The sequence below is a fragment of the Myotis myotis genome, unplaced genomic scaffold (assembly GCF_014108235.1).
Source record: "Myotis myotis isolate mMyoMyo1 unplaced genomic scaffold, mMyoMyo1.p scaffold_m19_p_4, whole genome shotgun sequence".
NCBI lineage: Eukaryota > Metazoa > Chordata > Mammalia > Chiroptera > Vespertilionidae > Myotis > Myotis myotis.
Window position 1 is genome coordinate 83,290,589 of NW_023416346.1, and position 21,878 is coordinate 83,312,466.

General features: G+C 40.8%; 1 protein-coding gene across 3 annotated transcripts in view; it reads right to left on the minus strand.

Moving 5' to 3' along the window:
• The window catches only part of KIF4A (kinesin family member 4A), a 183,747-nt gene that overhangs the window by 156,731 nt on the left and 5,138 nt on the right, over positions 1–21,878 (minus strand). For all 3 annotated transcript variants that reach the window (XM_036305013.1, XM_036305011.1, XM_036305014.1), the window contains exons 4-7: positions 13,270–13,460; positions 11,730–11,822; positions 7,950–8,116; positions 7,618–7,712 (exon numbers count right to left, since the gene is read on the minus strand). In XM_036305013.1, the coding sequence (XP_036160906.1) occupies positions 7,618–7,712; positions 7,950–8,116; positions 11,730–11,822; positions 13,270–13,460 (546 nt within the window). The remainder of the gene's footprint in view (positions 1–7,617; positions 7,713–7,949; positions 8,117–11,729; positions 11,823–13,269; positions 13,461–21,878) is intronic.

The following is a 21,878-nucleotide window of genomic DNA, read 5'->3' on the forward strand; positions in this document are numbered from 1 at the left end:
AAATCCAGCACTCATTTATGATAAAAATTCTCAGCAAGGTGGGAATAGTGGGATCATACCTCAACACAATAAAGGTCATACGTGAAAAACCAATATCATGGGCAAAAACTAAAAGTGTTTCCCTTAAGATCAGGAACAAGACAGAGATGTCCACTTTCACCATTCTTATTCAACACAGCACTGGCAGTCCTTGCCACAGCAATCAGATAAGAAGAAATAAAAGGCATCCAAATTAGAAAGAAGTAAAACTGTCATTAATTAGCAGATAACCCTACATAAAAAACCCTAAAGAATCCACCAAAAAAACCCAACAACAACAAGCAAACAAACAAAAACTACCAGATCTAATAAATGAATTTGGAAAAGTAACAAGATACAAAATTAATATCTAGAAATTGGTGGCATTTTTATACTAATAATATACCAATAATAATCTCTCAGAAAGAGAGACTAAGGAAACAATTCCATTTACTATTGCAAGAAAAAAATAAGGTACCTAGGAATAAACTTAACCAAGGAGGTAAATGACCTATACTGGGAAAACTATAGGTCACTGAAGAAAGAAATAGACGAAGATGCAAACAATGTTCATGAATTAGAAAATTAACATCATTAAAATGTCCATACTACCCAAAGCAATCTGTAGATTTAATGCAATCCCTATTAAAATACTAATGGCATATTTCAAAGATCTAGACTAAATATTCCAAAAACGTATATGGAACCAAAAAAGATGCAGAATAACCTCAACAATCTTGACAAGAATAAAGTTGGAGGGACCACAATACCAGATATCACATTATACTACAGAGCTACTATAATCAAAACAGCCTGGTACTGGCACAAGAACAGGCATATGAAGCAATGGAACAGAACAGAGAGCCCAGGAAACAACACACACCTTTATTTATGGTCAATTAATATTTGACAAAGGAGGCAAGAGCATAAAATGGAGTAAAAACAGTCGCTGCAATAAAATGGTGTTGGAAAAATTGAACAGGTACAGGCAAAAAAATGACCACCAACTTATACCATATATAAGAATAAACTTAAAATGGATAGACTTAAATGTAAGTCACAAAACCATAAAAACCCTAGAAGGAAACCTAGGCAGTAAAATCTCAGACATATCTCAGAGCAATATAATTTTTTAAAATATATTTTTATTGATTTCAGAGAGGAAGTGGGAGGGAGGGAGGGAGAGAGAGAGAGAAACATCAATGATGAGAGAGAATCATTGATCAGCTGCCTCTTGTATGCCCCGCCCTGGGGATCAAGCCCACAACCTGGGCATATGGCCTGACCGGGAATCAAATGGTGACTTCCTGGTCCATAGGTCAATGCGCAACCACTGAGCAATACTGGCCGGCCATCAAAGCAAAATTTTTGCTGATATGTCTCCAAGGGCAAGGGAAGCACAGGAAAAAATGAACACATGGGACTACATCAAACTAAAAAGCTTCTGCAGAGCAAAAGAAATCATCAACAAAATGAAAAGGGAACCCACTGAATGGGAGAACATATTCACCAATGATACATCTGATAAGGGGTTAATTTCCAAGATATATAAAAAATTTATACAACTCAACACTAGGAAGACAATAAATCCCATTAAAAATAGGCAAAGGAACTAACAGACACTTCTCCAAAGAGGACACACAGATGACCAATAGACATGAAAAAATGACCAAGGTCACTAATCATCAAATAGATGCAAATGAAAACAATAATGAGGTTATCACCTCACAACTGATTTACTATCATCGATAAATCAACAAACAAGTGCTGGCAAGGATGTGGAGAAAAGAGAACCCTTGTGCACTGCTGGTGGGAATGCAAACTGGTGCAGCCACTGTGGAGAACAGTATGGAGCTTCCTTAATGGAACTCCCATTTGACCCAGTGATCCCACTTCTGGGAATATATCCCAAGAAATTAGAAACACCAATTAGAAAGGATATATGCACCCCTATGTTCATAGCAGCACAATTCACCATAGCTAAGATTTGGAAACAGCCTAAGTGCCCATCAGCAGATGAGTGGATTAAAAAACTGTGGTACATCTACACAATGGAATACTATGCTGCGGTAAAAAGGAGTTCTTACCATTTGCAACAGCATGGATGGAACTGGAGAGCATTATGCTAAGTGAAATAAGCCAGTCAGAGAAAGATAAATATCATATGATCTCACTCATTTATGGAATATAATGAACAACATAAACTGATGAACAAAAACAGATCCAGAGACAGAGAAACATCGATCAGACCAACAAACCTCAGAGGGAAGGTAGAGGAGGGTGCAGGTAAGGGGGAGAGATCAACCAAAGGACTTATATGCAAGCATATAGGCCTAACCAATGGACACAGACAACAGGGGGGTGAGGGCATGAGTGTGGGGGGGGTGAGGGGTAATGTGGGGATAAGGACACATATGTAATAACGTAATCAATAAAGAAATTAAAAAAAAAAAACCAGTATGGAGTTTCCTCAAAAAATTAAAAATGGAACTGCCTTTTGACCCAGTGATCCCACTTCTGGGTATATAGCCTAAGAATCCTGAAACACCAATCAGAAAGAATATATGCACCCCTGTGTTCACAACAGCATTATTTACAATAGCCCAGATCCAGAAACAGCCCAAGTGCCCAAGGTAGATGAGTCGATAAAAAAGCTGTGGTACATTTACTGGTACACAATGGAATACTATGTCGCTGTAAAAAAGAAGGAACTCTTACCCTTTGTGACAGCATGGAGGGACCTGGAAATTGTTATACTAAGCAAAATAAGCCAGACAGAAAAATAAATACCATACGATCTCTCTTACATGTGGAATCTACTAATGAACAAAATAAACTGATGAACAAAATAGAACCAGAGGCATGGATACATGGAACAGACTGACAAATGTTAGAGGGTAAGGGGGTTTGGGGGGACTAAATAAAGGAAGGTGAAGGGATTAGCTAAAGAACATATATGCATAGTCCATGGACAGAGACAATAGTGTGGTGAGGACCAAAGGAGGGGGAGTCAGGGGCTGGCTGGAGGTAGCCAAAGGGGAGAAAAATGGTGAACATTTGCAATAGTGTCAACAAAATTAAATTTAAATAAAAACATAAAAAAACTAAAAAATATGGCAAAATTAGAACCCACATACTAGGTATATGTGTGTGTGTGTGTGTGTGTGTATACATATATACATATATATGGTTGTTGTTAATCCTCACCCAAGGATATTTTCCCCATTGATTTTTAGAGAGTGGAATGGAGGAAGGGATGGAGAGATAGAGGTGGGGGGAGAGAGAGAGAAACACTGGTGTGAGAGAGGCATATCAACTGGTTGCCTCAGGTGCCTGGACCAGGGGCAGGGATGGAACCTGCAACCCAGGTACGTGCCCTTGATCAGGAATCAAACTCTCAACCCTTCAGTGTGTGGGTCGATACTCTAACCACTGAACAACATTGGCCAGGGCAGAATCCTTATATATTTATTGCTGGTAAGAATTTAAATGGTACAGTTGCTGTGAAAAAGTCTGACAGTTCTTCAATAAATTAAACATCAAGTTACTACTATGACCCAGCAATTACACTCTTAGAAATGATATACAAGAGAAATGAAAACATACATCGACACAAAAATTTGTACATCAATGCTCACAGCGGCATTATTCAATACAAGCAAAGAAATGAATGGTTAAATAAAAACTTAATGTATTCAGGTAATAGGATATTGTTTAGTGAACCAATGTCACTCCAATAAATTGAATATAACTAACTAAATACATACATACATACATACATAAAGCGAATGAAGTTCTGATACATGCTACACTATGGACGAACCTTGAAAACATTATGTTAAGCAAACGAAGCCAAACACAAAAAAACATATAGTGCATGATTATGCTTATATGAAATGTCCAGAATAGGCAAATCCATAGAGACATACAGAGATTAGTCATTGCCTGGGAGGGAGGAAGCATTGGGGAAAACAGGGAGTGACTGTGCTAATGTGTGTGGATTTATTTTTGCAGTGATAAAAACAGACTAAAATTTGTTGTGGTGATTATTATACAACTTCATAAATACAATAAAAATAACTGAAATGTACACTTTAAAACAGGGTATTTTAATATATACTAATTGCATCTTAATTTTTTAAAAATAAATTTAAATGGTTACCAGCTATTGCACTCCTAGGTGTATAGAGAAATTAAAACATTTGTACATGCAAATACTTATATACAGATGTCCATAGAGAAACATTCAAAACAGCCTAATTGAATACAACTGATGGACAAGCAAAATGCTATATATCCATATTATGGAATATGGTTCAGCAATAAAAGGGAGTGAGGTAGCAATACATGCTACAACATGGATGATCCTTGAAAACCTATGTTAACAGTGCACAAGGGTTTCCTTTTCTCCACATCCTTGCCAAAACTTTTTTGTTGACTATTTAGTGGGACCATAAATTGGTAAAGCCACAAAAAGGTTCCTCAAAAAATTAAAAATAGAACTACCATATGACGCAGCAATTCCACTTCCGAGTATTTACCTGAAGAAATCCAAAACACTAATTTGAAAAGATACATGCACCCCCATGTTCAATGCAGTACATAATAGCCAATATATGGAAACAACTCAATTGCCCATCAATAGAAGAATGGATAAAGGAAATATGCTGTGTCTATATACAAAGGAATATTACTCAGCAATAAAAAGAATAAAATCTTGCCATTTGTGACAACATGGATGGACCTAGAGGGTATTATGCTAAGTGAAATAAGTGAGACAGAGAAAGACATACCACATTACCATATGATTTCACTTATATGTGGAATCTTAAAAAACACACACACAAAACAGAAACAGACTCACCAATACAAAGAACAAACTGATGGTTGCTAGAGGGGACAAGGGTAAGGGGGTGTTGAAAAATATAAAGAGGAAAAAAAGGTACAAATCTCTAAGTTATAAAAGAAATCTCATAGATGTAATATACAGCACAGGGAATATAGTCAGTAGTATCATAATAACTTTGTATGGTGATAGATGGTTACTAGATTTATCATGGTGATCACATTGTAAGACATATAAATGTTGAATCACTATGTTGTACCCTTGAAACTAATATAATACAGGGTAGGGCAAAAGAAGGTTTATAGTTGTGAGCATGTGAAACAGTTTATTCTTGTATTATTATTATTAATTATTGTATTATTTTTCATACACATAATTGTAAACCTTTTGCTCCTCCCTGTATTGCATGTCAACTACGCTTTGATAAAAAAATAAATTTATCACATGATGAATCCTTTAAAAAACAAAAAACCTTAAGTGAAACAAGCCAGTCACAAACGACCATATATTACATGATTATATTTATGTGAAATATAGTTTAGTGATTGCCTAGGGCTAGAGAAGGTGGAGGAATGGGGGGTGAGTACTAATGGGTATTGAGTTTCTTTTTGGAAATGACAAAAATGTTCTAAAATTAGACTGTGGTGGTGGCTGCACAACTCTGTGAATATGCTAAAATCCACCAAAGTGTACAGTTTAAATGGGTGAATTCTATGTGAATTATATCTCAATAAAACCATTAAAAAATAACTCAGGCCCTAACCGGTTGGGCTCAGTGGATGGGGCGTCGGCCTGTGGACTGAAAGGTCCCAGGTTCGATTCTGGCTAAGGGCATGTACCTTGGTTGTGGGCACATCCCTAGTAGGGGGTGTGCAGGAGGCAGCTGATCGATGTTTCTCTCTCATCGATGTTTCCAACTTTCTATCCCTCTCCCTTCCTCTCTGTGAAAAATCAATAAACTATATTTTAAAAAAATAACTCAGAACTGTACACCTGAAAAAAAAGATAAAAGGGGCACAAGAACTTTTAAATAAAAAGGTTAAATTGCAAAGTGCAAACATAGAACAAAAAGGGCACTTTTAAATACATTCAGAACAAAAAGTTGAATGAGGAAGAAACAGGTCTCTGCCCTGTGCCAGCAGTATCCTATATAATAAAAGCCAAATGTGCAAATTGTCCCCTCGGGCGGTCATTCAACTATGAGACCTGGAGTTCAACCGCTTGCTATGATGTGCGCTGACCATCAGGGGGCGGTGCAAAACATGGCGGGCGTCGGAGATGTGACGCTGGCAGCGGGTGTCAGTGGAGGTGCTACTGGCCTGGATGGGCCCCCCAACGAGAGTGGGACCGTGGTGGGATGGTGGAGCAGGTGAGCGAGCGGCACCAGGCCAAGGCGGGTACGAGCAGGGGCCCGATCGCCCCACCGACCACCCTGCAGACAGTGACCAGCAGCAGTGGTGGGGGGCGGGGCCACCACCCAGCTCCCAGGTGCTGAGGGACCTGGGCAGCTGACCCTGATCGATTGCCCCGCAGGCGAGATGGTGGAGCAGGTGAGGGGGTAGTGCCAGGCCAAGGCGGGGCTGTGGGGCTGCGAGGCTGGGGGTGTGAGCTGGGGCCCAATCTCTGCAGGCCACCTGAAGGGACCCCACCTGTGCACGAATTCATGCACTGGGCCTCTAGTAATACTGATAAATGACGAAGAGGTAAAATTCCTCAATTACTATATTTGCTTTTGCTTCTCAAATCCTGGGGGAACTGAAGCCCAATATGAGTAAAGAGGTAGTAAGACCTCAACTATTTTAATAAAAGTTCAAACATCTTGGACCAGATGAATTCTAGCCAAGGAAACTAAGAGTAATTCAAATAAGAGTGCTGAAACTATATCAAAGATCTTTGAGAAATCATGGAGAAAAGATGTTCGAGAAGATTGGGCAGATATAATTTCAACATTAACAAAAAAGAGGTAAAAGGTAATTCCATAAATTTCAGATATTTATATTTGTATATTTGATACATATTCTAGATTATAAAAGGATTGCTTGCAGTAAGATAGAAACAGAAGAATGAGCATTAGAAGCCAACTTGAATTCACTAAGAAGTCGGCTTAAGCTAATCCTTATTTCTTTTTGTATTGTTACTAAGTTGGTGGCTATGAGAAATATGGTAGACATAGTTAGCAAGGCATTTGATGAAATCTTTTAAGAGATCCTTAAGTACAAAACTGAGAAATAGGAGCTGGTTAATTTTCATTAGGTAGATTAATAATCGCTTAAAAGACGATTCTCACAGCATGCAGATTACCATGCTAGATGAAGATTTCTAACAGCAAACACCATTGTTGTCCTAGCCTTAGAAGTTTCACCATGTATATCCAACAACTTACTAGTAAATGAAGATACAGAAGCCAAGCTGATGAAGTTTATGTGACAACATCTGGGAAGAATAGTGAATAGTTGAGGATATTGATTTTAACTCTAAGTAGTTGGGAATAAAACAAAACAAAACAAAAACAAAAACAGAAACTTGCCTGGACCAGATGAAATCAAACCAAGGGCCAGACCCAAATCTCATACCTAATTAGAAAATGAGTGCAAGGGAAAGAAACAATTTTTCAACTATTTCTGAAATCAGCCTCAAGCTTGAATTGTAGGTACTATTAGCTTGTGACCTGAAATATCCCAGTCAAAACACCAACAATACCAATAGGAGGACTAGAAGTTTTTATCTACAACTGTGGCCTTAATTATTCTCACCCTCTTTTAAACGATCCCCTTCAGCCTTGGTTTTCTTTTGTCTTTCTGATCCAGCAAGGTCTACAAGATGCAGTTTGGAGCGAAAGCTGCTACTCCTGTGATAATGACAGGAAGACACAAGTGAGAATAGTACACAATCTTAAGGATAACTGAGTATCAAAGTTGACCTGCCAGCTCTTCTTTTCTTTCAAGTCAGCCAAAATGGCCCCAAATGTTACTAGTGCTCAGAGTATGGATGTCAGATATTTGTCAAATCAATTAAAGAGGCAACCTAATAATCAACTTCAGCAGAACTAACATTAAAAATCTTGACTCTTTAAATTGTAACTTACTTGTCACTCTTCTTTCTTTGCTCTATGGAGATTGTAAAGATGGCATGAGACCGGGATGACTGGGAGTTCATAGCTGTGGAGGCCACAGTCCTACAGTTGTTGCCTTGTTCCAAACAGGAAACAGTATCCTGGGCAACTAAAACAGTCTTCTCAGTGAGTCCCACAATCTAATTCAGAGAAGGAAAAAAAAAATTCCCTTATGATTCATACGTAAATACTTCATCAGAAATATAAGAATTGTTGGTTTAAAAAATGCACTGATGTCCCAGTACAATCTTAATAAATGGAATAGTCATGATTTTATCTAGCAACTCTGATCATTGTGATCCCTGGAAACCAAAGTCATGATCAATGTGAACCCTGCAAACCAAGGTCTCCAATCTCCACTAAGGGCTTCCAAAACAAAGATGCCAGCCAATACTAGATCTAGAAAAGATCTCTAGATTTTAGGGTAGCAATGGATACGGTGCCTTTCAGGGAGCCCCAAATGAAGGACAGCAAGGGCAAACAGCAATGCTATTTCTCTTTGCAACTTTCTCTTCTATGTAACCCTAGGCTCCTACTTATACCTTTGATCTGTTTTTATTTTTTTGTGTTGTTTTAAAATATATTTTTTATTGATTTCAGAGAGGAAGGGAGAGGGAGAGAGATAGAAACATCAATGATGAGAATCACTGATCAGCTGCCTCCTGCACACCCCCTACTGGGGATCGAGCCCACAACCCAGGCATGTGCCCTGACCTGGAATCAAACCTGGGACCCTTCAACCTGCAGGCCGATGCTCTATCCACTGAGCCAAACCGGCCAGAGCACCTCTGATCTGTTTTAAACCTCATTTTTTCACTGGGGGAAATTGCATGGCAGTTTCCACTGGATTAGGAAGCCAGAAAAACAAGGGCCTAGGTTTGGTACTATGTCTAGCTATGAGGGTTTATACAAGTTAAAATCTCTTGGAGCCTCTGGAGATTGAACTAGAGTAAGTCCCTGCTATCCTCAGTATGCTATGATTTTATTACCCCACCAGAGGCCCAGTGCATGAATTCGTGCATGGGTGGGATCTGGCCGGCCTGCCCCAATGGGGGCCGATTGGGGCCAGGCTGGCGCGGGGGAGGGACCACGGGACGTTGGCCGGCCAGCCCCGCCCCTAATGGGGGTGAGGGGGGCCAATCAGAGGTGGGGCCAGCTGGGGGAAGGGGCCGAGGGAGGTTGGGGGGGCGATCGGGGCCCGGATTGGGCCGGTTGGCTGCCGCAGTGCGCGTCATAGCAACTGGTTGTTCTATCATTCCAGTCGCTTGGCTTTTATATATACAGTGGGGCCTTGACTTATGAGTTTAATTCGTTCAGTGATGGAGCTCATAACTCAAATTACTCGTATGTCAAATCAACAGTGAACAAGTGAGACACGTGATGCTGGGCTGATGTTGTGACGTTCACTGCGCCAACTAGTAGTGGGGTATCTGAAGCTGGCTCGTAACCCGAATTTTAGCTCGCAACTCAAAGCAAAAAATCAGCCGAGAGATGGCTCGTATCTCGAAAAACTCATTAGTCGGGACACTCGTAAGTCAAGGCCCTACTGTATATATTAGAGGCCTGATGCACAAAATTTGTGCAAGAGTAGCCCTTCCTTTCCCCAGCTGCCAGTACTGGCTTCCCTCTGGCATCCGGACTGGGGCTTCCCTCCGGCCGCCAGCAGGCACCTGGGACCCGGGCTTCCCTTGCAGCCCAGCTTTGTTCGGAAGGATGTTTGGTCTACTTAGCATATTACGCTTTTATTATTATAGATAGCTCCCAAATCTACATTGGTACCTTGATTTCTAGTCTTCTGTTTATAATTGTCTGCTACTTACACTTTGAAATCAGTAAATTATAAACCAAACTCATCTTCCTACCACCAATACTGATTCTATCCACTCCTTCTCCATTTCTATTAATAATCTGTATTCTCAAAACCTCAGCTTTACCTTCAATTCCTCTATATCTTATCTATCACCAACTCCTAGTCGTTCTTTTTTTCCCTAGTCATTCTTCTTTTGAATCCATTGCTTCCTTTTCCTTTCTACTTGCCTAGTCCAGGCCCATATTACTTCATGCCGGAAAAAAAGGCAGTTTCCCAAATTGGCTTTTCTCATCCTAGTCTTTCTCCTTTTCAATCCATTTCTGTTTAGTCTTCCTAAAAACCTTGTTTCCTAAAATTTCATCAAACTACAAAGCCTCGTGGTAGATAATGAGGCTAACATCCAGGAGTTAACTTAGCTGGAGAGATAAACACGTTAAGATAAAGAATTGGTAAAAGTAGCCACAGCAAACCTTCATTCAAAAGTATTAAATAGCTTATACAGTATTCACAGGAATAGAAACTAAATTCTTTAATCTGGATTCATCATTTGATCCTAACATATCTCCTATTACTTCTAAACCCATATCCCTGAATTCAGACTGACTGGTCTAGTCTTATTACCCCTAGGAGTATATTTTCTACTTTCCTGCTTAACTTATTCTTTACTACAAGAATACCCTTATTCTTTTCTCTACTGACTTACGTTCATCCCAATTGAAAAATATTTACAAACTTGTCCTTACTCACCCCAATCTGAGTCCAAAATCTACACATCTTTGTATTGCAAATTTCACCTCAAATAATGCTTGGCATTTAATTCCTGTTTTAGCATGGGGCATATAAAATATCTTGGAATCCAATCAAGAGCTACGTCACTACCAACATTCTTTTTGGTGATAGCATGCATTTTGTCCAGGTTATCCCCACTATCCAAACCTATCCTCTGTATTCCAAGCTTATCAGGCTTTCAAATATGTCTGATCCTTTAAGCCTTGCTTTAGCACTTGGCTAATGGCTTAAGGACCCAAAAGGGGAATAAAAAAACAGAAGCACAAGCACCTGCCCCTCAGGTACCTGTACCCTAAACCTTCAATTTTCTGTGCAGGAAGAGAGAAAGGAGAGAAAGATGGGTAAACTTATTTTACCAAGCTTTCCCATGTCTATACTACCTATTCTCATCCATTTCTAGCCTCAGAGTCTCCACTCCTGAATACTCAAATTGGTGCTAAACCCAAACTCTGCCTGTTTTCAACACTGGCTTCTGGATTTGGCCCACTCCCAGATACAAAACTCCCAACCTTGCCTCAAATTTTCTGTTCAGCTATATCTCCACATTCTGCATCTATACCATGTGACGGAAACCTCTCAAATAAGTAATCGCTTTTTTCCTATGGTACTTATGAATTTGAAAAAGGTTATATTATTTAACTTTTTAATTTTTAAATATCATCCCAGACCCTAGCACAATGTCTATTCTAGTGCTGTCCAACAGAATTTTCTGACCATGGATAAGTTCTGTATCTGTGCTGTCCAATACCGTAGCTACTAGCCACATGTAACTATTAAGCCCTGATGTGTGGCTGGTGTAACTAAGGGACTGAACTTTAAATGTTAGTCAATTTTAGTTCATTTAGGTTTAAATAGCCATTTGTGGCTAGTGGCAACTGAACTGGACAGCCCAGCCTTAGAACTCTATAAATAGTTAATAAATATTTAATTGATATTAGCATTCCTTGAAGAGGTAACAGGAAGGTGATAATACATCCTCCCCACAAGAGATCCCATGTAGGAATTCTAGATTAACAAAGAGAATTAGGACCACACAAAATCTGAAAGATGTTAGTAGTCATTTAAAACCACAGTGGTAAATAAAAGGGATGTGAATTTTAGTAGTGAGCAACACTTTTAAATAATAACAATAATAATAACAACAACACACATACCTTTATGCCTTCCTTAGGATCCTCTCGTATATTTATTTGAGAGGCTCTCTCACGAGATGAGCATAGAAGATCCAAGATTTCTTCATTGTAAATCTGGTATTGTTGAAAATAAAGTGGTAAAAAAAAAGATGTTAATAGTGGTAATCTCGGGGTGGTGGGATCATAGATGATTTTTAAATTCTTTGTGACTTTCTGTATTAAAATATTTTTATCATAAACATATTATGTTTTTAATTAAGAAAAGGACTTTAAACGTATATATAAACAACTGATAATTGCAAGAATGAATTCACACATTACTATAACAAAATTGAGACTGCTCTTTTAAGACAGTCTCTTAGGAATAGCAGACATAACGAAATGTAACATGAGTGCCCAAATTCAATTCTTTGATGGTGTCATAACAGTGTCACCTTCACCCATTTTGTTATACTGTAAGTAATGTGCCCTTAGTAGAGGGTGGAAGTGGGAAGCAAAAGGAAAAACTGACAACTGATTTTTCAACAACAACCAGAACTTTTAAGTATATACAACAGTGTTTAAATAGTAAGTACTATATTTGTTTACTAGTATTAACACATAACAATAATAATAATAATGTATTATTGGATATATTAGCACACAGTAAGCACTATATTTGTTTGCTAGTATTGTTGTTCCTACTATTTAACATACCAGGTTCCTAAGTTATTTTTTCATTTGATTACCTTGGCCACAACGGGGTTAATGAAGATTCAAGAAGGCTAATCTTAATGATTTTTAACTTCCCTTCTTCCAACTCTAAACCTCCTTTACTTATTAAAATTCAACTTCAGGATGAAGTATTCACATACAATTTATAATTGCATGCTTAAATCATATATGTTTAATTATTGCTCCTTAAAGACATCTTACCACTGCTACGGGACCAACCAGAAGCCATAAATTCCCTAAACAAGTGTTTTTGATGTCAGGAGGTTAGATATAACTGGTCAATCTACTTCTATACTGATAGACACTAGAATGAAAACACCTATAAGGGCAGGGACTTTTATCTATTTTGGTCACTGATATAGCCCAATTACTTAGAATAGGGACTATATAACATAGTAGATACTCAAATATCTTTGAATAAACACACTCTATCATCATCTATAAAACTCAATACGTCACCCAAATATTGTAACATTCTTCATGAATTAGCAGAATTATCACTTAAACCTCAAAACAGTAAAGGAAATCAAATATTTTACTGCAGACTCTATAGGGAATCCATACTAAAGGCCAAATTGGAATTAAAAGAATTCCTATCATCTTTTTATATGGCAATGCCAATTCTTCTACCAATCAGATTAAACAGACTATTCTGACAACGAGGAAAGAACTGTGTGGAAGCCAGATCCAACGGAGCCAGTAAGTTTTTTCTATCAATTTATTAAAATGTAATTTGCTAAAAATGCGATTTATTAATTTGAGTCATGCCAGGAAAAACCTGATTAGGATTTATTTTTCTACCCAAAGATAAATTTAAACTCAGAATAATTAAAGATAAATCATTTACCTCTAAGTATGACACTTTCAGAGTAAACTCAAAGTCACTCTTCTTAGCAATTTCTTTGAAGAGCAGTCTTATTACCCTAGGGATAACCCCAACTGTAGGTTCATTCTCTTGCTCTGTAGTGTATGCACTTCCCATTGAATAGGTTTTTCCAGAGCCAGTCTGTCCATAGGCCAGGATGGTTGCATTGTATCCTGGCAAAACAGAAGTCACATGCATGGTGGTACTCAAATATTTTCATCCAATCAATACACTCCAATTTCCTTCAGTGATTACTTGTAACAAAATTGAGACTGCTCTCTTAAGACAAGGGACTCATGAGTAGCAGACACAGAGAAAAAGCAATATGGGTGTCATGAATTTGCACTGCTCCAAATAAGCAAAGAAGAAAAATACCAAACCCAGAATGTGTGCCTCTCTTGATAGCCCTTAAAAGATAGGAAGTAAAACACTTAAAGATATGACTGAGATCATGAAGATGGCCAAGTCACTGTCAAAGAGCCAGAGTTTTATAATTCTACTTTCTATCTACATCAAACAAGTATAAATTATGGGAATTAAAGTCTTAGAAGCTACATAAATAGAAGGGATTCAAACTTGTATTTCTTTGATTAACAGCCTTCATTTTGTTAATACTCACCTAAGGATATTCCTACCATTGATTTTATTTATTTTTTTCCATTGATTTTATTAGAGAGTGGGAGGGAGGGAGGAACCTGCAATCCAGGTACATGCCCTTGACCAGGAATCAAACCCGAAACCCTTTGGTGCAAGGGCTGATGCTCTAATCACCGAACCAAACCGGCCAGGGCAAAGTTGCTTATTACAGTCAATGAAAGCATCTACGCCTTATCTGAACTCTCAGACTGCATCTGGACCATATTAACAGGCTCCTCATAGAAATGACATCTTTTTAAGTATGATTCAATTGGATATGTGCCCTTTGCTTTTTTTTGAAAGAACTTTTTGTATAAATGAAGACCTTAATATTCTGAAAAATCATAAGATGTTAAATTGAGGAACAAAATTGCGGCGAAATAGGCAGATGTGTCCCGAGCCTTGTCCCGGAGCAGATAGGAGGAGCAACTGAATCCAGTAACATCCACCCCAAATTGGCGAAGTGGATACAGCTGGTGAGACAATTTGCAGCCAGAAATGGCAGAGGACACCTGGAGAATGGTAAAATCAGGGACCTGGGCTGGAGAGAATTGCAAGACCTCCAAGCCCAGAGGGTCAGAAGGAAGCTGCACGGCACCAAGGCCGTGTCTCTGGGGACAGGCGTAACATCTGACTGTGGAAAGGAAGTCCATGGGGCTGCTGGCAGCAGGGGATTCTAGATCTAAGCCCACAGCTATGAGAAGCTGAGTCCGAAGGAGGCAGCCTAAACTGCCAAAGCCGCACAGTGCCGCCCACCCCCATCCAAGGAGCAGCAGCCATGCAAGCAGCCCGCCACTGTCCGAGAAGCAGCAGCCAGGCAAGAAGCCTGCCTCCACCAGCCAGAGGAGCCACCACCAACTGAGGATCAGCCGCTGCCGTGGCCACCAGAGGAGTAGCCACTGCCCAAGGAGTGGCTGCTGACCGAGGAGCAGTGCCCACACAACTCGACACCTAGATCCTTCGGTGAGAGCAAAAATGGGAAGACAAAGAAACCCCCAAGTAAAGAAAAGGAGGAATCGCCAGAAAAGGAACTAAGGGAAACGGAGGATTGCAAGATGTCAGTAAAAGAATTCAGAATGAGGGTCATACAGTTCATGAACTGGATGGATGAAAAAAATCAGCAACTTATGTAAAAATCAAGAGGAAATAGTAACATAGCTGCAATAAAAAACACCATGAAAAGTTTCAACAAGTAGACTAGGAAAAGCAAAGGACTGAATTAGAGAATTAGAAGACAAGGAAGCAAAACACACCCAAAATGAACAGCAATTGGAGAAAAAAATGAAAAGACAAGAGGAGAGCCAAAGGGAGCTTTGGGACAACATGAAACAAAGCAACATATGTAAAATAGGGGTGTGAGAACAACAGGAAGAAGAACAGAGGTTAGAAAACCTATTTAAAGAAATAATGTCAGGAAACTTTCCTGATTTGGGGAAGAAGAAAGTCAAACAAGCACAGAGAGTCGCAAACAAGATGAACCCAAAAAGACCCATACCGAGACATGTCATAATTATGATGGCAAATGTACAAGACAAACAGATAATCTTAAAGGCTGCAAGAGAGAGACAGAAAGTTACATACAAGGGATCTCCCATTAGATTATCAAATGATTTCTCAACAGAAATACATCAGGCCAGAAAAGAATGGACGGAAATTTACAAAGTGATGCAAAGCAAGGGACTGAATCCAAGAATAATCTATCCAGCAAGGCTATCATTCAAAACTGAAGGGGAAATAAGGAGCTACACAGACAAAAAAAGGCTAAGGGAGTTTATCACCACCAAGCCAGCAATGCAAGAAATGCTAAAGGGACTGGTGTAAAAAGAAATAAAAAGCGAAGACGGAAAACAGGCACAAAAATTAAAAATGGCTAAAAACAAGTAGCTATCAATTATAACTTTAAATGTAAACGAACTAAATGCTCCAATCAAAAGACATCGAGTAGCTGAATTGATAAGAAAATATGACCCATATATATGCTGTCTACAGAGACCCACCTCAGAACAAGAGACTCACGCAGACTGAAAGCGAAGGGATGGAAAAATATCTTTCAGGAAAATGGAAATGAAAAAAAAAGCTGGGGTAGCAATACTTATATCTGACAAAATAGAGCTCAAAGTGAAGGCCATAACAAGAGATAAGGAAGGCCACTTCATAATACTAAAGGGATCAATACAACAAGAAAATATAACCCTGATAAACATATATGCACCCAATGCAGTAGCACCCAAATACATTAAAAAGAAAAAAAAAACCTCTTCAAAGATATCAAGGGAGAGACTGACAACAGTACAATCATAGTACGGGACTTTAATACCCCACTGACATCACTGGATAAATCCTCTAGACAAAAAATCAGCAAAGAAAGAGCAATCCTAATGACTCACTAGATCAGATGGACTTGCCATATTCAGAACATTTCACCCCAAAGTAACAGAATATGTTTTTCTGAACTGCATATGGGACATTTTCTCAAAGGCATATGTGACATTTTCAAGATAGACCACATATTGGGTCACAGGCAAAGTCTCTCCAAATTCAAGAGAATTGAAGTCATATCAAGCATGTTCTCAGACCCCATTGGCATAATATTAGAAACTAGAGGCCCAGTGCACAAAAATTTGTGCACTCGGGGGGGGGGGGGGTACCTCAGCCCGGCCTGTGCCCTCTCGCAGTCTGGGACCCCTCGGGAGATAATGACCTGCTGGCTTAGACCTGCTCCCGGGTGGCAGAGGGCAGGCCCAATCCCTAGGTGCAGCCCCTGGTCGGGCTCAGATCAGGGCTGATTGGGGAGTTGGGGCGCCGCCCCCCTGTCATGCACAGAGCAGGGCGGATTGGAAAGTTGCGATGCCAACCTCAGTCACGCTCAGGGTAGGGCCGATTGGGGGGTTGGGGCACCGCCCCCTGTCACACTCAAGGCAGGGTCGATGGGGATGTTGTGGCGCCACCCCCTGTCACGCACAGAACAGAGCCAATCAGGGGGTTGGGGCGCTGCCCCCTGTCACGCACAGAGCAGGGCCGATCAGGGGGTTGGGGAGCTCCACCCTGTCATGCACAGAGCAGGGCCGATTAGGGGTTTGGGGAGCTCCACCCTGTCACGCACAGAGCAGGGTCAATCAGGGGGTTGGTGAGCTCACCCCTGTCACGCACAGACCAGGGCCCATCAGGGTGTTGGGGAGCTCCCCCCGTCACACACAGAGCAGGGCCCATCAGGGGGTTGGGGAGCTCCCCCCTGTCATGCACAGAGCAGGGCCCATCAGGGGGTTGAGGAGCTCCCCCCAGTCACAGAGTAGGGCCAATAGGGGAGTTGGTGCACCGCCCCGTGTCACACACAGAGCAGGGCTGATCAGGGGGTTGGGGCGCCACCACTGTCACACTCAGGGCAGGGCCGATGGGGAGGTTATGGCTCTACCCCATCACACACAGAGCAGGGCCCGTGGAGGGGGGGGGTGGGGCAACGCCCTCTATCACCCACAGAGCAGGGCTGATCAGGAGATTGGGGCGCCGCCACTCTGACACTCGGGGCAGGGCTGATGGGGAGGTTATGGCTCTACCCTGTCACACACAGAGCAGGGCCCGTTGGGTGGGGGGTTGGGGCGCCGCACCCTGTCACACACAGAGCCGCTGCCCCGTCACGCTGATCCCGGTGCCGGGAGGCATATTACCCTTTTACTATATAGAATAGAGGCCTGGTCCATGGGTGGGGGCCAGCTGGTTTGCCCTGAAGGGTGTCCTGGATCAGGGTGGAGGTCCCCACTGGGGTGCCTGGCCAGCCTGGGTGAGGGGATGATGGTTGTTTGTAGCTGGTCACACACCCTTCAGGGTGGGGGTCCCCACTGGGGTGCCTGGCCAGTCTGGGTGAGGGGCTGAGGGCTGTTTTCAGGCTGGGACTGAAGCTCCCAACTGCTCCTATTTTTCTTTTTTTTTTTTTATTCTGGGCCAGCTTTAGCTCTGAGGCTTGGCTCCAGCTCTGAGGCCTCAGCTGCTGAAAACAGGTATCTGATTTGTTTCGGTTCTATAATCGAAACTCTGTATCAACTCCAGCTCTGAGATCCCAGCTCTCTAAAAGCTGGTTTCTGGGGTTTTCTTTAGCTTCTATATTTGTTACAATGTTTTTTAAACTGCAAGCTCAGAGGCCGGCAAGGCAGGTGGGGAACGTTGCAGTCCTCCGTCACTGAAGCAAGCAAGCCTCATGTTCAGTTTAAGCTGCCTGGCTGCCGGCCGCCATCTTGGTTGGCAGTTAATTTGCATATTGCCCTGATTAGCCAATGGGAAGGGTAGCAGTCGTACGCCAATTACCATGTTTCTCTTTTATTAGATAGGATAAGCTACAATAAAAACAATAAAAAAATCAAACACTTGGAGGCTGAATAGCTTACTATTAAACAATGTTTGAGTTACCAACGACATCAAAGAAGAAATTAAAAACATCCTGGAAACTAATGACAAGAAAAACAAAACAATCCAAAATCTATGGAACACAATGAAAGCAGTACTGAGAGGGAAGTTTATACCTCTACAGGCCTACCTCAAAAAACAAGAAAAAATGATAATAAATCATCTAACTCTACAACTTAAAGAATTAGAAAGAGAGCAACAAGAAAAGCCCAGCGTGAACCAAAGGAAGGAGATAATAAAGATCAGAGCAGAAATAAACGACATAAAGACGAAAAAAACCCCAACATAATACAAGAGAGCAATGCAACCAAGAGCTGGTTCTTTGAAAGGATAAACAAGATTGATGAACCTCCAGCCAGGCTCACCAAGAAGCAATGAGAGAGAACCCAAATAAACAAAGTCAGAAATGATAGAGGCAAAATAGCAACAGACCCCTCAGAAATACAAAGGATTGTTAAAAAGTGCTATGAACACTCCATTCCAACAAGCTAGACAACCTAGAGGAAATGGACATATTCCTAGAAAAATACAACCTTCCAAAACTCAAATCAGGAAGAATCTAAAAATCTCAATAGGCCAATAACTATGGAGGAAATTAAAGCAGTCATCAAAATGCTACCAGCAAGCAAAAGCCCGGGGTGAGATGCCTTCATGGGGAAGGTTTACCAAACATTCAAAGAAGAACTAAAACCTATCCTCCTCAGACTATTCCAAAAAATTCAAGAGGAATGAACACTTCCAAGCTCATTCTATGATGCCAGCATTACCCTAATACTAAAACAACACAAAGAACATTAATTGGAGGCCAATATACCTCATGAACATAGATGCTAAAATCCTTAACAAAATTCTAGCAAATTGGATCCAGCAGTACATCAGAAAGATCATACACCATGACCAAGTAGGACTTATTCCAGGGATGTAAAGATGGTAGAATGTCCACAAATCAATAAACGTGATATACCACATAAACAAATTGTGAGTTAAAAATCACATCGTCGAGGAAACCAAGATGGCGGCATAGGTAAACACCGGAGATTGCTGCCTCGTACAACCACTTCAAAAATGCAACTAAAAGACTGAACGGACATCACCCAGAACCACAGGAAGGCTGGCTGAGGGGAAATTCCACAACTAGAAGGAAAGAGAACAGCATACCGAGACTCAGAGGAGGCGCGGTGCTGAAGTAAAATACAAAGGTGCAGAGGTGTGTACGGAGCGGGCTCGCGGCTGAGGGCGCAGTTGTCGTTTTCAATCGGGAGGGAGTCTCAGGCTCTGGGCTCCAGTTCCGGGCGAGTCTCTGGGGACCCAGACTCAAACAGGAGAAACGGGAATGTCTGGCATTGGTTGGAACTCGACGGCAGCTTTCTCTCCAAAGTACTTGCAGTGGTTGCTGGGACACTGAGAGGCAGAGCCTCTGGGGATGGAACTGAGAGCAGCCATAACTGCTCGCTCCGCCTGCCCTGTTGATCCCCTGGGACCCGCCCTGCCCAAGCCTCGCAGGGAGGCATTTGCTGGTTAGCCTCAGGCAGAGGCTAGATTAGCGCCGCCCTAGAGATCCAGCCCAGAAGTTCTCCCACTGAAAACACAGCTGATTCTCACAGCCAATTGGCCTGGAGGTCAAATCCCTCCCAGTGTTACCTACAACAATCAATGCTTAGCTACAACAAGACTGAACACAAAGACCACAAGGGGGTGCACCAAGAGTGTCTACCTCAGGTAATTGGGACACTTAGCACAGAAAGCCACTCTATCAACACAGCAAAGCATAAAAAATGCCGAGACAAAGAAACAGAACACAAATGACAGAAATGGAGGAAAGCAGGCTGCTGGATATAGAATTCAAAACCACACTTTTGAAGTCTTTCAATAGTCTTCTAGAGACTGCCGATAAACTTAATGAGATCTACAAGAAATCTAATGAGACCCTCGATGTTGTGATGAAGGACCAACTAGAAATTAAGCATACACTGACTGAAATAAAGAATATTATACAGACTCCCAACAGCAGACCAGAGGAGCGCAAGATTCAAGTCAAAGATTTGAAATACGAAGAAGCAAAAAACACCCAACCGGAAAAGCAAAATGAAAAAAAGAATCCAAAAATACAAAGATAGTGTAAGGAGCCTCTGGGACAGCTTCAAGCGTACCAACATCCGAATTATAGGGGTGCCAGAAGATGAGAGACAGCAAGATATTGAAAACCTATTTGAAGAAATAATGACAGAAAACTTCCCCTACCTGGTGAAAGAAATCGACTTACAAGTCCAGGAAGCACAGAGAACCCCAAACAAAAGGAATCCAAAGAGGACCACACCAAGACACATCATAATTAAAATGCCAAGAGCAAAAGACAAAGAGAGAATCTTAAAAACAGCAAGAGAAAGAAACTCAGTTACCTACAAGGGAATACCCATACGACTGTCAGCTGATTTCTCAACAGAAACTTTGCAGGCCAGAAGGGAGTGGCAAAAAATATTCAAAGTGATGAATACCAAGAACCTACAACCAAGATTACTTTATCCAGCAAAGCTGTCATTCAGAATTGAAGGTCAGATCAAGAGCTTCATAGATAAGGAAAAGCTAAAGGAGTTCATCACCACCAAACCAGTATTATATGAAATGCTGAAAGGTATCCTTTAAGAAGAGGAAGAAGAAGAAAAAGGTAAAGTTACAAAGTATGAACAACAAATATGCATCTATCAACAAGTGAATCGAAGAATCAAGTAATAAATACTCTGATAAACAGAATGAACTGGTGATTATAATAGAATCAGGGACATAGAAAGGGAATGGACTGACTATTCTTGGGGGGGAAAGGGGTTTGGAGGATGGCGGAAGAGACTGGACAAAAATCGTGCACCTATGGATAAGGACAGTGGGTGGGGAGTGAGGGCAGAGGGTGGAGTGGGAACTGAGAGGAGGGGAGTTATGGGGGGGAAAAATGGGGACAAATGTAATAATCTGAACAATAAAGATTTAATTTAAAAAAATCATCACATCGTCATATCAATTGATGCAGAAAAAGCATCTGACAAAATCCAACACCCTTTCTTAATAAAAACCCTCAGCAAAATGAGAAAAGAGGAATCATACCTCAACATAATAATAGTCTTATATGACAAACCTACAGCCAACATCACACTCAATGCGCAAAAATTAAAACCATTTCCCCTAAGAATAGGAAAGAGACAGGGATGCCCACTTTCACCACTCCTGTTCAACATAGTATTGGAAGTGCTAGCCATAGCAATTAGACAAGATGAAGAAATAAAAAGGTATCCAAATTAGAAAAGAAGATGTAAAACTGTCATTATTCACAGATGACATGATACTATACATAGAAAACCCTAAAGACTCCATCAAAAAATTATTAGACTTAATAAATGAATTTGGCAATGTAGCAGGATACAAAATTAATGCCAAGAAATCTATGGCATTTTTAAGTTCACACCAATAGTGAACTTACAGAAAGAGAGATTTAAAAAAAAACACAACCACAATCCCATTTACCATTGCACCAAAATTAAGGTACCTAGGAATAAATTTAACTAAGG